This window comes from Folsomia candida, unplaced genomic scaffold (assembly GCF_002217175.1).
Source record: "Folsomia candida strain VU population unplaced genomic scaffold, ASM221717v1 Fcan01_Sc017, whole genome shotgun sequence".
Lineage (NCBI taxonomy): Eukaryota > Metazoa > Arthropoda > Collembola > Entomobryomorpha > Isotomidae > Folsomia > Folsomia candida.
Window position 1 is genome coordinate 1,985,238 of NW_019091209.1, and position 15,978 is coordinate 2,001,215.

The following is a 15,978-nucleotide window of genomic DNA, read 5'->3' on the forward strand; positions in this document are numbered from 1 at the left end:
GTCCTCTGAAAAAAGACTGAAATTCTCACTTGACCCAATAAAATATTTAGCTAATTTTCATCATATTCGGTAAATATGTACATATTTACATACTTCACTCCTTGCTCTATTCAAGCCCAATTAAGTGGAAAACTCGAGAAAGTGAGGCTTATTATGAAAAGGGAAAGTTGTTGGGTGAAAGCCACAAAATTGGAGTTGTGGTAAACGCTCCATCTTTCCCGTGAAATTTAGACTATGCTAAAACCCAAGGTAGCAAGAATGGAAGTTTGCGTGGGAGAAAGCTGACAAAGGAAAGACTGTTGCTCAACCGAGAGTGCGTTTACAAACACAAAACCAGGAGAAAGTATGGAGGGGGATGCGACCAAATGCCACCACTCACACGCACGTACGCCTTCCAAAAAGTACTGTTGCGCACAAATATGTATGGAAGCACTTTAGTAGACGCTAACGTGACGATAACCACACATATGCTGTCTTAACCCGTGTTTATACTGTATTCCTTGGTAACTTGCGACATAGTTAAATTATAACATTGGCGAAAGTTATCAAGGAGTGAAGTATACACTCACCTTTTTTAATCTGTACAATATCTACGTACAACTGACTATGTGGAAACTATGTATGTTCTCAGATTTAGTTGAAAAACCGACCAAAATTTGGCAGTTAATCAGTCATTTGCATACAAATTCGTAATTTTCAGTGATTTTTACATATCTGGGAAAATTGAGAAAACCCAACTTTCAGACAAAATCTGCTTCTTATAACTTCATAAATCCCTCATTCTATAAACATTTTAGCAAATTTTGCACTGTGCAAAAAATCTCAGAATTTTGCACAACTTCTGAACACCTAAACGTTATTTCGGTAAAGTCATTCTTTCAGCCAATTTCCAATAAAAAATCTGGTCTGTCCTCAAGCCACGAATCCCCCCTCATCCCCGGCAAGCCAGAAAGTAGCTTTCTTTCCCCATGGAGAGAGAAAGCTGTGGAGAGAGAGCAACCTTGAAATGTGATGTTCGAGGAGAATTCCAGGTTGGCGACTACCACTTGCTTCTTCCTTCCAATCTAATAATTTTTCCACCAGCTGCTACAATTCTCATCTCCTGCCATCCTCGGTAGCTCGTCGTCCTCCATTTAAATTATTTTTCACCCCTCCAAACTCTCCAAATTAATTACTCACAAAGTCCAGTTTTAGGTCGGGAAGGGACACATTTCGTATCAGTTAGACACACAGGGCTACATACGTAAACAGCGTTCCATGTAAACTACACGATTATCATGAGGTATGTACCAAAATGACCCAATTTTCTCACATTTTTTCCTAAACGCGTAGAATCCCGTTCCGGTGAGACTTTCACCACCAAAATGCATACGATTCTCTTACGTAATCTCTCTTTCTCAGGAGCTGCTTCTTCGTCCTGACCAACTCTGCGTGAGGGATGAAAGGAGCAAACTTACTGCAAAATGGACATTCCATTGGCGGATTTGGTCGGCATTGGGTGATTTATGGAGGACTCGGTGTCCTCCTGGCGACCCTGGGACACTACTCGATCAGGGATTGGGGTCTGTTGGAGGGGGTGTCGTGGGGGGTGGTTGTTTTCTTTGCCGTGTACACACTCGCCCTATGCGCCTACTTTGGGAAGCAGAACTCCACCTCGGTCGTGACCTCGTGGCGACCCTCGGGCCTATCCAGACTCCGGAGTTATCTCACCTTCCTCCCCATAACGACCATCATCCAGCAAGGGGAGGCTCAAAAGGGGGACGATGCCACGGATGAGAACGAACTCTCGCTGCGAATCGCGGTCCAGAAAGATCTCGTCATTGAAGCCATTCTTGCAGAATATGTGGCTCCGTGGTACACTAAAATCAGCAGCAATACGGCCTTCATGCAGAAGTGTAGGACCATTTTGCAGTCGATTTTTCAACAAGTTGGGGAGAAGTTGGGACAGGTGGGTGGCATTTTTGGGATATTTTACACATTGACAATTTATTATTGTACACTTATTGTTGGGACAGATTGACCGGAACGAGATTGCTAAAGAGGTCATCCAAACGTTTCACATGCACTGGAAAGAGTACTGCGAAGCGTTATCGAAATGCTCGTCCAACGGGGAAAATGTTATTAAATGTTTCAAGTAAAAATGCATAAATAAATTATAATCAGGGGCGAAAGATACAGGTTTCGTTTACTTTCAGATTCGTACACCCATACTTACAAGACACGACGGAGGTGGCGCAACGCTATGAGAAAATTATTTGTCAAATTCTAGAAGACTTGGTGATCCCTGACCTTCAGTCGAACTTGTTGTGTCAATTTCTGGCTGGCATCTTGGTCAAGAGTTTCTTCCTCTATTACACCGACCTTATCTGCCAACCGAGTTGGATCAACAGTAATTTGATCGTCCTCCTCTCCTCGGACAGCATTCTAGCCGAGTTGGCTGGAAGCAGCAGTCAGAACAGTTCCGCTCCAGCCACCCCACTTCCGGAAGTCTCTCCGAAAAATATTACTGATGGAGAGGCCTGTTCTTCTTCCATCCTCGCTACGACCCCCACCACGGCAGGAGGTACGACCTGTTCGACCCCGTTACCAGAAAAACTGCTTAGTGATGGGGTCGAAAGTGAAGGTAGCGGCAGTGGTGGTGGCAGCGGCGGCGTCGGCGTTGAAGGTGGCGATATGCGCTTCATCTTTGGAAAATCTGAAATTCACGAATTTTGTGGAGATTCCCCCCTGAAAATGAGCGACCGTTCCGTCAGCCGAACGACGAGTCGAGGCAGCCCTTCTCCGTCCACGTCGGTGTCATCCGCCCTGAGTGGGATCATCCCCACGACCGCGTTTCCCCTCCTCCCCTCCTCCTCCTACATGACTGACCACTCCATAAATTCTGACGGTACGATGATGATGGCTGATGATATGTTAAGCGTGTTATCCATCGGACATAACATAACCACGACCACACTTCTTCCCATTGAGGATGAGTCCCCCTCAACTACTTTCTCCATTGCCATGACGGATTCCGCGGACAGTATGGAATACTCCAGTGAGGCGATCAGTACTGAAATTAGTTGTCAACCGGTGACATCTTCCTCCTCCTCGTCGTCATCTTCGTCGTCATCATTAACAAACCCTACTCCGCCAGAGTGCTTGGCCACCAATTCTTGTGATAACAATATTGACGAATCCAGCTCAACCGGGACGACATTCCGGGCGACGACGCCCACCCACTATTTTTCCTTTGAGGAGATCAGCACTAGAAAGTCGAGTCATCCGATGCTCGATTCCACGCCGGCCGCCCTCTCGGTCGATGGGGCGATCGAAAATCGGAAAAAGAGTGGCGAGACTGTGAAAGGGAGCAATACTCACGAGTTGAAGATTCTCAACGGGGCCGACGTCAAGAATGGGCGCTCACCCGTGTACGAAGAACCGGAAGACTTTGCCACGAGCATTGCCAAGTTGAGGTCTCTCCTGGAGCAGAAGGAGAGCAAGAAGAATTTACATGCGACCACGTCGACCTCAGAAGCGTCAGAGTTGACCCCGTCGCATCTAAGTTCTGCCGGCGTCGGGGATGGCCTGCTTCTTCCTGAGCGGAATAATGGGAGCGAGCGGGATGATGAGGCTCCATCGGATCTGGACGCGTTAGATTCGTAATGAAAATTGGGCATAGAAATGATTAGGAAACTAGAATAGGAAATTTATTTCAACTTTTTTTTACAGGGATCTTCCATTGCATAATGACGATGAGGATGAGGAGGAGGAAAAGAAGGACGAGGAGGACGATGTCAACGAGGACGTACCTGAACTCAAGTGTCACTTCCTGAACATTACAATTCCCAAGGTGGAGTCATACAATGACGCGGGTGGTGGACAACTTGACTTTTACTGCATTCAGGTAAATTAATCATACTTATTTAAATATATTAAAATTTTACTGAATTTGATTCATCTTGCAGTACGACGGGGTATATTTTGACGAAAAGTATGACGACCACCCGCGCCGAGTGATCCTTCGTACGACAACGGCAAAACGTCGGTTCAAGGAATTCCTCCTCCTTCAGGCCCGACTGGAAGAGCAGAGCCAATGGAAGCCCCACCTGAAAGGGATCAAGGCTCCGAATCGCTGGCTGAACTTGTCCTTCTCCAAGGACACGGCCACCTCGACGAGGAAAACCATGTTGGAACGATACTTGAATCAACTCTGCTCGCACCCCGTGTTGGGCACGTCGCGTGAAGTGTTTCAATTCATGGCGTATGGCGATGATGGGTTCTCCCTCGACCCATTAGACATTAACGACCCGAAACACTTGCTCTCCACTAAATTGGATAAGGTTATTATTCACATGCTCGATATTACTAGGTCAAATTATACATAAATTAGTACTCATTTCATGATTGACACACAGCTCGCACGAAAATTTACCGGGGTAATAAATTCCTTGAAGGATGTTCTTCCAAAATTTGAGTCGAATCCGCCCTCTCCACATTCCGAGAATGGGGCCGACTCCTCCCAAAATATTCTGGCCCCTTCTTCCTTCCAATTTCCAGAAGACCTCGCTCCGGAATCGAATGGGTCGAAGGACATGGAAAACTCGTTGGCAGTATGAAACTATTTTTCTTACTTAATTTAAACTAAATCTCAATTTTGAGAAAACGCTCACTTTTTACAGGATGCAACCTGGTTGGGGAACTTGGTCCCTTCGAGAGTGAGTGATGGAGATGCTTCCGTCCAAAGTGGTGACGGAGCCCCACAGTTTCCTGGGATCACTGTGAAAATATCGGACGAATTGCCAGACGGTGAGTAGCGACGAAATGACAATTTATAAGTTTGCTTATTATTTTTTATCTTTAAAGAGTCGACTGACGAAGAAAACGGAAATTGCATGACATACCCATTAGCCGCATCCCTTACACAATTGCTCTGTGACGTTCTTTGGCTTCCAAACTGTCGGCCTCACAATGCTTCAGTCTCCACATTTATGACCCTGAGTGGCAAGTCTTTAGAGAACTATGTTCAAGAAACGATTGACGTTTTCCTCTCTGACGAGGCTGTCCTCGGTTATTTGGAATGGTTCGGAAAATCATTAAAGGCAGAAACGGATTCTGTTCAAGACTTGCAATACGATCTCTGCGCGGAACTCGATTTAAGAAATTGTCTCCGTAAAAGAATTCCAGGTGAGGTTTTCAGATAATAAGTTTGGTATTTTTGAGATTTTGTATGTATGTATTTTCAGCGTGGGTGCGATGGATGTGGGGACGGAATCGGTTAGACGTGACAATAGAAAGGATAACGGGATTCTTCCAAAATCCAATTATTAATCAAGATTTAGTACTGTCTCTCAGCGAATTACTATTTTCTAAAATCACTCCTCCACACTAAAAGTACGTAGCCCAGAAAAAAATGATGATAACGAACAAGTGATATTCCCAAAAGGAAACAGAAAACAATGTAGAACTGAGTATAAAGATACGTGAACATGTATCCACAAAAACGTAGTACCGCTCTAAACTATATATTAATAAATATATATATATATATATCTACTAATTTAGTGAAATAGTGGTGCATGAAATAAGTATATAACTCAATATGTGTGCATTTCACAATTTACGAAATCTAAATAAAAACGATTGGAATCGATTGAATATTTAAAATTAACAAAAAAAGCTTAAGTTCCATTATTATAATTCCAGTTATTAATTCTAACGACAACAAAAAGAAGCATACAGAATTAAGTGCTTGAATGATAATGATGTGAGGGTACCATTCGCATAAAGAGTTAAGAGAGGTCATGATACATATGATCTCATTTTAAAACATCCAGATTTGCTGCAACAACAATTCTCATTTATTGACGAGATCAAAATTTCCTAAGAAAGTCGTAAAAAATTATCTATAATAACATTGTTTAATAAATATTAACAATACTTACAATTAGTATCACATCTTTATATTATATTAAAGGCACTTTTCAGTTTTTTATTATCTCCTTTCCTTGGTATCATTCTCAGCCTCCTTATCGTCATCCTCCTCATCTTCCTCGCTCAAGGAGTCATCGATGTCCACACTGTCGTCGCTGTCCAGATCCTCCTCCACATCTTTCTTTGGCAGAACGGCATACCGAGAGTAGAACGGTACACTGTTTACCTTCTCATGTCCAGATCTCTCGCCGACTGTCTTCTTTTCTTGAGATTCTTCCAACTTCTTCTGTCGAGCTACCTGCAAAATCATAACACAAAAAATAATTTCATTTATTGACAGAAAAGGCCATTCAGAGGTCGGGCAACTTAACTCATAATTGGTCACTTACCTCTCGACTCCCTTCAATTTTACACTGCGCCATGGACTCCGTAAGTGACATTGGTTTAATCGGAGAAGACCGAGGTTTCGGCCCAACAAGGGCCTCGTCATATTTGAACTTGGCCTTCGAAGTCAAATGTTCCCGTAATTCCAAAGATTTGTCACCAGGAAGAATGGGGTTATCATCTTGGACTTTAGAATTCGTTATGGAAAACTTGTGAGGACCGGCCCTTGCAGGCACAAATTTTTCTCTACCCAGGTCATGGCTTCGTTTAATCATGGCGTCAATCTTGTCGTCGACAGTGTTACTTTCAGTCGTGGTGGGGGACGTGCTCTTGCTTGTCGTTGCCTGGGCTGATCGTCGCTTGACCTCAGCTTCAAGGTCTGACACGTGTTTTCTGAGTTTCGCCCCCTCATCGCCCAGCGTCGCAATTGCTTTCCTGCATACAAAAGGAAATCGGATGATGAAAATAATAATTACTCCAATAGCGCAGTATAAATTTGAAATAAAGTGTCAACTTCTTACGGGTTCATCAAGACTTTTTGAACAATTTTTAGCTCGTGATGTAAGTCTGGATCGGATAAATTCTCCAAGTTGGCGACTATCACGGGTCGTGGTGGCATCGAAGGGAGCACCTCGCCAATGTACCCGTTAGCTTTCGCCATCCCGATAAACTTGACGTAGACAGTTAATTAATTTTTGTGAAAAAGTTAACACTTGACTCTCGAACTACGAATCATGTGCTGGATTAATGTGGAAAACAACGTGTATTTGACTTTCGCTGCGGTGGAAGTGCATCGAAAGTCTCACTTTGCAAAAAGTCTCACTTTTTGCAATGAGATTGAGATGAGACATTCTATCCACGACAGAGGAGCGGAGGCAAATTGAGAATGCAATAAAAACATGAACAAGATAAGACACCCAAGAAGATAAGTCTTGATTACGAGTAAACTTGCATCTTATTTTACTGAGGAGGAATACGTACGACCTTTGCAATGCTAGATCTTGACGCCCTTTTGATATGATGTACAATTAAACGTGATGAGTGTAGAAAAAGTGTAAAAGGATCCATGAGCCCTACACCCCCTTGAAGGGTGTCTAATGCTGACCTAGCTGCAGTAGAACCTACGCCAAAAATTCAATTTTGCCCGAAGTTTCATAATTTTATTATATTCCCGATGTAGTCAAATAGTTGCTTCAGTATACATATTTCATTGTGGGGTTTCAGCTTTTTCGAAATTCTCAATATTTTCGCAGATTTTCTGAGAATTGAAAAAAATGTTAAAATTCAAAAAATCTGAGAAGAATCTTCTCTGTTTGTTTGTCACCTTATTAAGTAACTGAAGCTACTTTTAATAATGTCAGTATAAAAAAATTGAAAAATTGTATACGCCTGCGGTAAACACATCTTATCAAGAATCCATACTCATCGCATTTAATTGTGTAAATTAAACTATCATATTTAATTGAATTCTTTAATTCATGGACATTGAAACTTTCCTCTCTCGCGAATTTTAGCCATACGTTAAAACGCAGAATAACTATACTATAAATCAATAACAATCTTTTCTAATACCATTGTTCTTCCTCTTCATTGTCCTTTGCACCGCATTCTCCGAAAGTTTCGAATAATGGTTGTCGTCATTTTAGGAAAGTTTAATTTCATTTCTCCGATACGTAAATTTGCATAAAATAACGTGCATTTTGGCCATTTAGGTGACGATGATGCACCATAAATGAGTGGAACACCACTTGTTGGGGTAGTGTGGGTCGGTCGTCGGGGGCGAAAAGACATATTATTGATCCAGACCAGATACAGAGGCACCTTCAACAACACCATTTTACTTTCTCAATAAAACTACGCTAAACTCCGTCAAATTTGACATTTAGCACCTCAATAGCTTAATTATGTCGTATTAATTAGTTTGGTACTAATTGTCCAATTATATGGTGTGGGGTAGCTGATGGGTTAATTAATTTTCCAGCTTAAATTCCAATCGGAGAAAATGTAGGTAGTGATAAATTATCACTGATAATTAAGTGTCTTTACTACCATTATCGACGTTAAGTACAAGGAAAAAAGACGGTATTAATTATGGCATCCTCGTCCGTGTCACAAGATGACCATGATGTCGAGCATGACTTTGCGATTGCGTCGAGACGAGCAAAAGTGCGGTCTGCGAGGGCCAATCGTGCCGTGAATACGATGTCTTGCAGAGCGTTGGGTGAGTTATTGGGTGGTTATCTTGTCGAGATTAGTGTTAACTAATTGTTTATCTTTAGGGGAAGAGTTAGAACGTGGGGGTGAAGTTCACGAGGCTGCTGGTGACCATTACCATCAGCATCATCACCAACATCAACACATTCCTACAAAGTATGACCAGCAGACGTCCGTCGTCTTGGTGGAATCGAACGATGCTAGTCCCAAACCAATTATTAGAGGACTTAACAAAGATAAGCGACCCATTCCAAGGTGAGTTACAGATCTTTCGAGGGTTGAATGGATTTATAAAATGACACAATTTTTCAATTAAATTGAAATTTACTATTAGAGGAGCGCATGCTGGCAAAAGCAACAAAGGGATTCGGGACAGGAGGAAACTTCGAGAGAAGCGACGAAGTACAGCAATTGGTGTGATGCACCTCCCCTCCACGGAAGTACGGACATTCGGACATATTTAATTAGTGTTTAATTAATCAGTGGATAACCTGGTTCTCTAATATCGTTACAGTCAACGGGTGGATCTACGGGAGAAGATGAAAATGAAGAAAATTCTGTTCCTGTTGCTGCTGCAGCAGCAGCAATTGCTGCGAAAGTAGTTCCAACTTCACTTTCTCCAGAACCAGAAGAGAAAGTTCAAGTTATTCACAACAAAGGGAAGAGGTGTGTTGTATTTTCATAGTTATTCACGTATAATTAATCAAAAGGTAAATATATAAAATTCATGCCATTGTGATTTTTTAAATAGTGAATCAGATCTGGACGCCGACGATGAAGCTGCTCAAGATAGCTCAGACCTTGGTCTGGTAAAAATTCATCACGTCCACGGAAAAGAAGATGCAACTGTAAGTTTTTTCTAGTACAAATGTAAGTATACTAGGAAAGTTAAATAATTCTGTATGTATATAATTTTCCAGTTACTGAAGTTGGAGAATCAGCGCCTCAAAGATATGGTTGAAACGAAAGACCGAAGAATTGCAATGTTAGAGATTCAAGTGGGACAGTTAACCAAACAAATAGACGAAATTAAGGAAAAATTGTTAAATACGGTGAAAATTGAACAGATTTGAAACTTCACAAACTAAAGATCATCATTGTCATTTGTATTTCTAGAGATAAGAAAAGATAATCAGAATACACCCGTGAAAAATTATATTATTTTTATCCCGTGTGAAATTTACCACAAGTAAGGATTTCAGAAATGCTATTAGTATTATCGTTACTTGAGAATTTAACGTTACTATTTATTTATCTAGCCTACAATTTTTAGTAATATCGTGAAACGACCAAACACGCACACGACACTGAGCAGCTTTTGCAATCTCAAATTTTTTAATAATTTACTTTAAACTCAGCCCAAAAAAGATTCAGAATCTGTAAAAGTTACAATATTATTTACCTCCGATTTACATGTTATTTATTCTCTGTATATGTATATTATTTATTACATGTTATATACGTGCTCATCATGTAGCTACACTTTATTTTATATACAACAAACAAATGTTTTTCTGTTTCGTGCATAAAAATTGTGTAAAAATTGAATGGAATTTACAACAACGCAACGCAACGTCACTCACCAGGAACCCAATTCATATTTAGAATAAGAAGAATCAATAACACGGAAATTTTTGTTTTTAAAGTATAAACTTGAAAAAAATTAAATATATTCAAAATTTATTATGATATGATACCGATTCGTTCATTATTTCCGGGTTAAGTACTGGCTAAAAAAAGCTGAATTAATTTTCATATTTTACATAACCCAATGAAATGACGTAACATGGAGTAGAGATGTGAAAAAAACATGCATCTGGCCCCCACGTGAGAGAAACCACTTAAACTGTGCAATACATAATGAAATGACTGTTAAAGAAAATTCGCTTCAAAATTAAATGCATTTGAAATTTTGGAAAATTATCTTTAAACATGAAATGAAATGAAATTAAAATTTTCCATGTTTAAAAAATTTCAAAAATTTAAACAATTGGATTAATTCCATATTAAAATATGTAAAGAATTTGAAACAGAATTGTTTTTAAGCAACAATTTAAACAATTGGATTTCCGTATTAAAATATTTAAAGAATTTTGAACACTATTGTTATTAAGTCATAAAGTTTTTTGCCATCTTTCATTTCGTAATCCGCATTCTTATAAATAGTGTTGGATTACTACGAATTGTATGTAATTGATTGATCACCCTGACTTCGGTACGAACGAATACGTATGAAAACGTACATAATATGCAAATCGACCACGTGCCTTGCTTGGTGATGTTGGAATTTGTACTATTGCATATTGCGTCAGGGCCAAGGAGACAAAAAAGGTTTATTTTTATACATGCAATTAATTCTAGATGTATTTTGTCCAGTCATAAATACATATATCGTGTATATAGTTTTAGATCTGAATATATTAATTATATAAGAATTGATTAAGCATCTATCTAGCTGGAAAGATGACCCTCCTATAAAATTTTGAGATTGTGATGTGATAACGACACGTCATAAAATGTCACTTTTATTTCATCTTTGTCTTTTTCATATTTATTTAATCACATTAAAATTTAATTATTTTCACACGAATAAATCTCACTTTATGTAAGCTTATTCATTTCCATATACGACTTTTGCACTACTGATGACCAATATGTATGTACGTCATGCCTTAAATTCTGCTAGTTTAAACCGTGCCCATTTAAGAAATTTGCAATTTCTTGATAGATTTGGGCAAATATCGCACCCACCAAAAGAGTGAAAAAAATCACGTAAATTATAAAATGTTGAGGGAAATGTGTATATTATGCATAAATTTCACCGGTGTGACTTGGTCAATCTTATTTGCATACTGTGAATATTTTTTTGCCTCTACTTATTAGTGCCAATTTATTCGCATGTGAAATTCGCAATGTAGCATATGTAGAATTTGGACAAATGCTTCATTTACAATCATGTATGGATGAATGGATGGATGGCATTGTAAATATATTGAATGCGGAACATGCTAATGTATGTACTCCAAGGGTCAATTTACGCGTTATTATTTTCATACCTTCGTATTTATTGATTCATTAAACAAGTTGGTTGACTTCCTCTCTCTCTCTGCTTCCTTCCTTCCTTCCAGCTTGTCTCTCCTCCTGGCCTTGATTGATGATGATGATGTTGGCCCATCGCAGCAATTAAATAAGTGGAGGAAAGAAATATTAAGGACAGGTTTGTTTTTCTTGGCTGGTTGGTTATTATCATAAATTGCTGCTGGACAGTTTTGCAAAAATTATGATGGTGTGATAATTATTGCATAAATATTGTCCTTTTTTATTAGGCTTGACCATCAGGTGAAGAATAACCACGTGATAAGCAGGGGCCGCGGAGGCGTGAGGACAGGGGGACAATGTCCCCACGGTTATTCGATGTCCCCATCTTATATAAACCGTCCCTTCCCCCTTATCATACAATGTTAACGTCCCCAAATGTCCCCACGGCTTCCGCGGCCACTGACACGTACTGCATGGAAATGGATGGATGGACGTTTAACAAATGACCACCAGGAATAAAAATGTGTCATAAATATTTTCCTCAATTCAGTAATGTATGAATTATCTGCAATTATATCGCCATTATTTATGTATGATGGTTAATAATAGCAATTTTTTATAAATTTGAACCTGCCTAATAAAGCATGCTCTTTTCTTTCGGGTGAATAATTCCTGACATAAATTTGATGTCATTAATCCGAAAAGGGAGGTTAGCCTGTATTACATAATTTATATCATCCCGTCATTTTTGCACTCCCAGAACATGCAAATATTCGGTTTTTTACACCACGGTGTTTAAGAAATGCGTCACTTGATTTTGCATTCCACTACCGGTTATGGTTATATGTATATTTGCTTACGGCAGCATTCTTATTATGTGTAAATAATTGTACGTATCTTGTATTTTTCAATCTTGCAAGTGGTTTGGTTTTTAAGGATAAAATGAAAATGAAACAAGTAATCCTTGATGAGGATAATATGACGAACAACAACTTGACGATGGTGAGTGAGATGCACACCTTGACTTCTTCACAGGCCATTGGATTGGATTGCTTTACTTGCACCTCAGAAAAATTGTATATATAAACTTTTTTACGTATGTATACTGGTTAACTATTCTTTTAGCCGTTTGGTCAGGTCAGATTTGATGAGATCAGATAGGTTTCTCAGTGGCCGCGGAAGGACAGAGGGACAATGTCCCCACGGTTGTTCGATGTCCCAATCTTATATAAACCCGTCCCTCCCCCCCCCGAAAATCCTACAATGTTAATGTCCCCCCAGCTTCCGCGGCCACTGCTGTTAGTAGACGACGAGTAATACGTGTCCTAGGAGAATACGAAGTAGTGAAGGGCGAATGAATTTAGGAAAAACAAAACAAAAAGTTGGACAGTGAGATAATTGGGTAGACGTCAACCTGATCAAGTTCAGAATTCTAATTTTCTCATAAACAATTTTATTTTACTTACTATATTTTTGGCCGATTTCATTTCATTTTTGCAAAGAAAACTTTTTAAATAAACGTTTTTCATTTATGCCGTGATATGATTTTTTTGCGCTCTTCTTCTTCTTATCAAACAATTAACTAACTACATGCAACAATATGAAAAAAAGAATTGTGTTCTTTACTTCAACATTTTTGCCTCAATGTTGCATTGCACCATATAAATAATTACATTTGAGTGCACTTTTATCCAACAAACCAACCACGCTTATTTTTCATGCTGAGACTTGGCGAATATTTTTTGACGAACAAGAAAAATTGTAATGCAGCAAGACTGCAATATTGATGGTCAAGAGTCAAAGGGTATGAAAAATTCTTGCAGTGATTGCATGAGGAATGATTTCACAATGTAGGAAGGCAAGGCAAGGCAAGGGTCGTGCTATAAGGCAGGCAAAGTGCTGTGCTGCAATACAATTACCATTACGTACATAATACCAAAATGGCACTAGTCAGTCAGTACAGTACATATATAAATATTTATGAGTGTACAGATGTATGTATATGGTCAGAGATCATCATAATAATAATGCAGTTATTATACGTATGTACCATTGTATTTAACTAACTGACTATATACATTTACTGACTTCTTAGCAATGAAAATGGTAAGAATTGTGATGATGTTGACATGAATTCCATAAATTTGAGACGGTTTTGTTATTATGTGCTGAGTAAAGCTGAATTTTATAATATCGATATTTTGACACGTCCCTGCAACCAAGTGTTTAAAATCTGGTTGGTGTTAAGGAAGCGTTTAATAGTTTTATTTGTAAAGCGTCGACAAACGTTATTTTTTTGCTGATTTAGCGCCCTATTAAATTTAATGCGAGGTGACGAATGAATAGCAGTAAAAAAAACAGTGTAGATAAAGTTGACACTAATTAAATCGAGGGGTTGTTACATATCGTAGTGGAAAATATAAACAATTCTTAAAATCAGTCGACGAGAGTAAAAGTATAGATTTTCACGTAATATGCAACTGTATGTACCGGATTAAGATTTAGTTTTGCGCCTACTAAAAAAACCTGACACCAAAGAATCATTATTTTCCGAAGGGAATATAACGAACAAGCGTGAAGGGTTTGTAAAAGTCCGTTACTTAAGCAGGCAGAAGGAAGGGATCATCTTTCGCATTCCTTCCTGCACCCTTTAATATCGGTGGGTTTCTTGGTATAGGGTGGACCAGTAGCCGCGGAAGCCGTGGGGACAATATCCCCCCGGTTGTTCGATGTCCCCATCATCTCCCCATCTTATGTAAACCCGACCCTCCCCTTAATCCTACAATGTCAACGTCCCCAAATGTCCCCACAGCTTCCGCGGCCACTTGACGTGGTAGACGCTTCTCTACTGGAGAATGACTACTTTTACTGCATATATCCCTCCATTTTGAAAAATAAAAATAAAAAAAATTTTACTATGCGTGCCGAGATTTTCCACCACTCACTTTTATTTTCCACAGATGAGCGAGAGAGATGTGGTTGGGAGACTTATAAATAGCAAGGTTTCCCTTTTCTTCCCCCTTTTTATCTAATATTTCGGCTGTTTTGTGTGTGTGCCACAGGGAATTATAATCATTCATTCGCCGCATCGCCGCATGTGGCTAAATTCTAGATTTGTCACAGTGTAGAAAAAAGTAACCTTTTTTGGGTGCGAGAAGAAGACGATTATTTTTTACGACGACGAGGTTGCTTTTCGACTCTTTACTCCTCACTGACGGTAATTCTTGACCTGTGGCGGTCGGTAACCAACTTGTGTATCTTAATTTGCTTATTTATTTATACGACGGAGTCGTTATAAAAATGTTTACAACGAAATTTACAAACAATGCTAAACAACAATAAAAATAATGACGAGGGGATTTAATTCTGCACAAGACAATTGATGCATCGTGCAATTTTATCGCAATGAGAAACTCACATATTGGCATTTACCACGACAGAATTAGCAGAGATGTATTTTTGATGGGCAATAAGCAATGATGAAATGAAGGATGGATGGACAGAGGCCACGGAACTTGGGGGGGGGACATCTGGGGACATTAATTTTGTAGGATATATAAGATTATGCGGACATCGAACAACCGTGGGGACATTATTGTCCCTCTGTCCTTCCGCGGCCACTGTGGGTGAATGGATGCACAGCAGTTTTCAGAATACTAATAAGTTTCAGGATTCGTTGAACGAAGGGGTGGAATTTCATTCACTTCTTATTATTGATAAGCCATGCACAGCAGTTTGTCGTAGTCTTTTATTGTTCTTGTTTGCCATCCTCAAAGAAAATACAGTTGATACTCTTTTGTATTTATGCGTGAATGAGAAAACAATCGGACCGTGATGATGATGAACTGCGCGATGATAAGGCTGCCTCGTCGGGGTCTCGTCGTCTCCTCTTTATCCCGAGTTTCCGTTGTTTTCCTGTTGTTTTTTTTGTCGAAAAGTTGCAGTATTTTATATAAATACGTTTCAAATTACTACAGCGTTTGGGTGAAAACACCCATGTTCATTCTTTCATTAAGGAGGGAGCGGAAATAAGAAAACACTTTAAATTTGTTGACTTATCGTCCCATGGCAGCCTTTCCTTCGTGCGGAGGGAGTCGTCGTGCGAGGTGTGTACAAGAATAGAACGGCCAAGTAATCTCTTGGGGCAGATATTTGGTTTGGTGGAACTGCTGCTACTTATTAAATACAACGTTACACACATTACTTAAAGGCTGCTTGGTTAGTTAGTTGTAGCTCAAATTGTGTGTTATATTATTATTGCAGCCTCCTTTTTCTGACGAGATGACTGTTGCTGCTGACTAAACATACATACAACCCTTTTCTTTAACCAAGCCAAGCCAATAGCCACAAAATGATACGTACTTTGCGTCTCTCTAACTTGCCTGCGAGGAGAATATTATTGCGAGAAGAAGAAGGCGAACCACTAAA

At 39.5% G+C, this 15,978-nt stretch overlaps 3 protein-coding genes across 6 annotated transcripts; 2 read left to right on the forward strand and 1 right to left on the reverse strand.

Annotated features, from left to right (window-relative positions):
- Nucleotides 1-753: 753 nt before the first annotated feature.
- LOC110857013 lies at nt 754-5,632 on the forward strand. Its single transcript, XM_035857443.1, has 10 exons — nt 754-1,282; nt 1,402-1,948; nt 2,016-2,134; nt 2,196-3,641; nt 3,712-3,886; nt 3,948-4,322; nt 4,398-4,592; nt 4,662-4,788; nt 4,846-5,166; nt 5,226-5,632. The coding sequence occupies exons 2-10, from the start codon at nt 1,439-1,441 to the stop codon at nt 5,369-5,371; spliced, it is 3,414 nt and encodes a 1,137-aa protein (XP_035713336.1). The 5' UTR covers nt 754-1,282; nt 1,402-1,438; the 3' UTR covers nt 5,372-5,632.
- Nucleotides 5,633-5,817: 185 nt separating this feature from the next.
- On the reverse strand, nt 5,818-7,076 carry LOC110856873. Its single transcript, XM_022105457.2, has 3 exons — nt 6,819-7,076; nt 6,303-6,732; nt 5,818-6,211 (listed from the first exon to the last, which is right to left on the reverse strand). Exons 1-3 carry the CDS (start codon nt 6,956-6,958, stop codon nt 5,975-5,977), a joined length of 807 nt encoding a protein of 268 aa, XP_021961149.1. The 5' UTR covers nt 6,959-7,076; the 3' UTR covers nt 5,818-5,974.
- Nucleotides 7,077-8,079: 1,003 nt separating this feature from the next.
- On the forward strand, nt 8,080-10,205 carry LOC110856779. 4 transcript variants are annotated; one of them, XR_002548602.2, is made up of 8 exons: nt 8,080-8,518; nt 8,577-8,766; nt 8,846-8,951; nt 9,026-9,177; nt 9,263-9,359; nt 9,432-9,563; nt 9,628-9,700; nt 9,771-10,205. XR_002548602.2 is itself a non-coding variant. In XM_022105326.2 (7 exons), exons 1-7 carry the CDS (start codon nt 8,389-8,391, stop codon nt 9,631-9,633), a joined length of 813 nt encoding a protein of 270 aa, XP_021961018.1. In that variant the 5' UTR covers nt 8,080-8,388; the 3' UTR covers nt 9,634-10,205. The 4 variants fall into 4 exon arrangements, 2 of the variants coding, with proteins under 2 accessions (XP_021961018.1, XP_021961017.1); XM_022105326.2 differs by having other exon boundaries at nt 9,628-10,205; XR_002548601.2 differs by having other exon boundaries at nt 8,081-8,518; nt 9,432-9,700.
- Nucleotides 10,206-15,978: the final 5,773 nt, after the last annotated feature.

Bases quoted from the DNA above. Each gene is read 5' to 3' on its own strand.
- LOC110857013 (XM_035857443.1), top strand. From the start codon at position 1,439: ATGAAAGGAGCAAACTTACTGCAAAATGGACATTCCATTGGCGGATTT. The intron at 3,887-3,947 runs GTAAATTAATCA...TTCATCTTGCAG, and splicing joins TTGACTTTTACTGCATTCAG to TACGACGGGGTATATTTTGA. The intron at 4,593-4,661 runs GTATGAAACTAT...CACTTTTTACAG, and splicing joins ACATGGAAAACTCGTTGGCA to GATGCAACCTGGTTGGGGAA.
- LOC110856873 (XM_022105457.2), bottom strand. From the start codon at position 6,958: ATGGCGAAAGCTAACGGGTACATTGGCGAGGTGCTCCCTTCGATGCCA. The intron at 6,733-6,818 runs GTAAGAAGTTGA...TTTTGTATGCAG, and splicing joins CAAAAAGTCTTGATGAACCC to GAAAGCAATTGCGACGCTGG. The intron at 6,212-6,302 runs GTAAGTGACCAA...ATGATTTTGCAG, and splicing joins AAATTGAAGGGAGTCGAGAG to GTAGCTCGACAGAAGAAGTT.
- LOC110856779 (XM_022105325.2), top strand. From the start codon at position 8,389: ATGGCATCCTCGTCCGTGTCACAAGATGACCATGATGTCGAGCATGAC. The intron at 8,767-8,845 runs GTGAGTTACAGA...ATTTACTATTAG, and splicing joins GATAAGCGACCCATTCCAAG to AGGAGCGCATGCTGGCAAAA. The intron at 9,360-9,431 runs GTAAGTTTTTTC...ATAATTTTCCAG, and splicing joins ACGGAAAAGAAGATGCAACT to TTACTGAAGTTGGAGAATCA.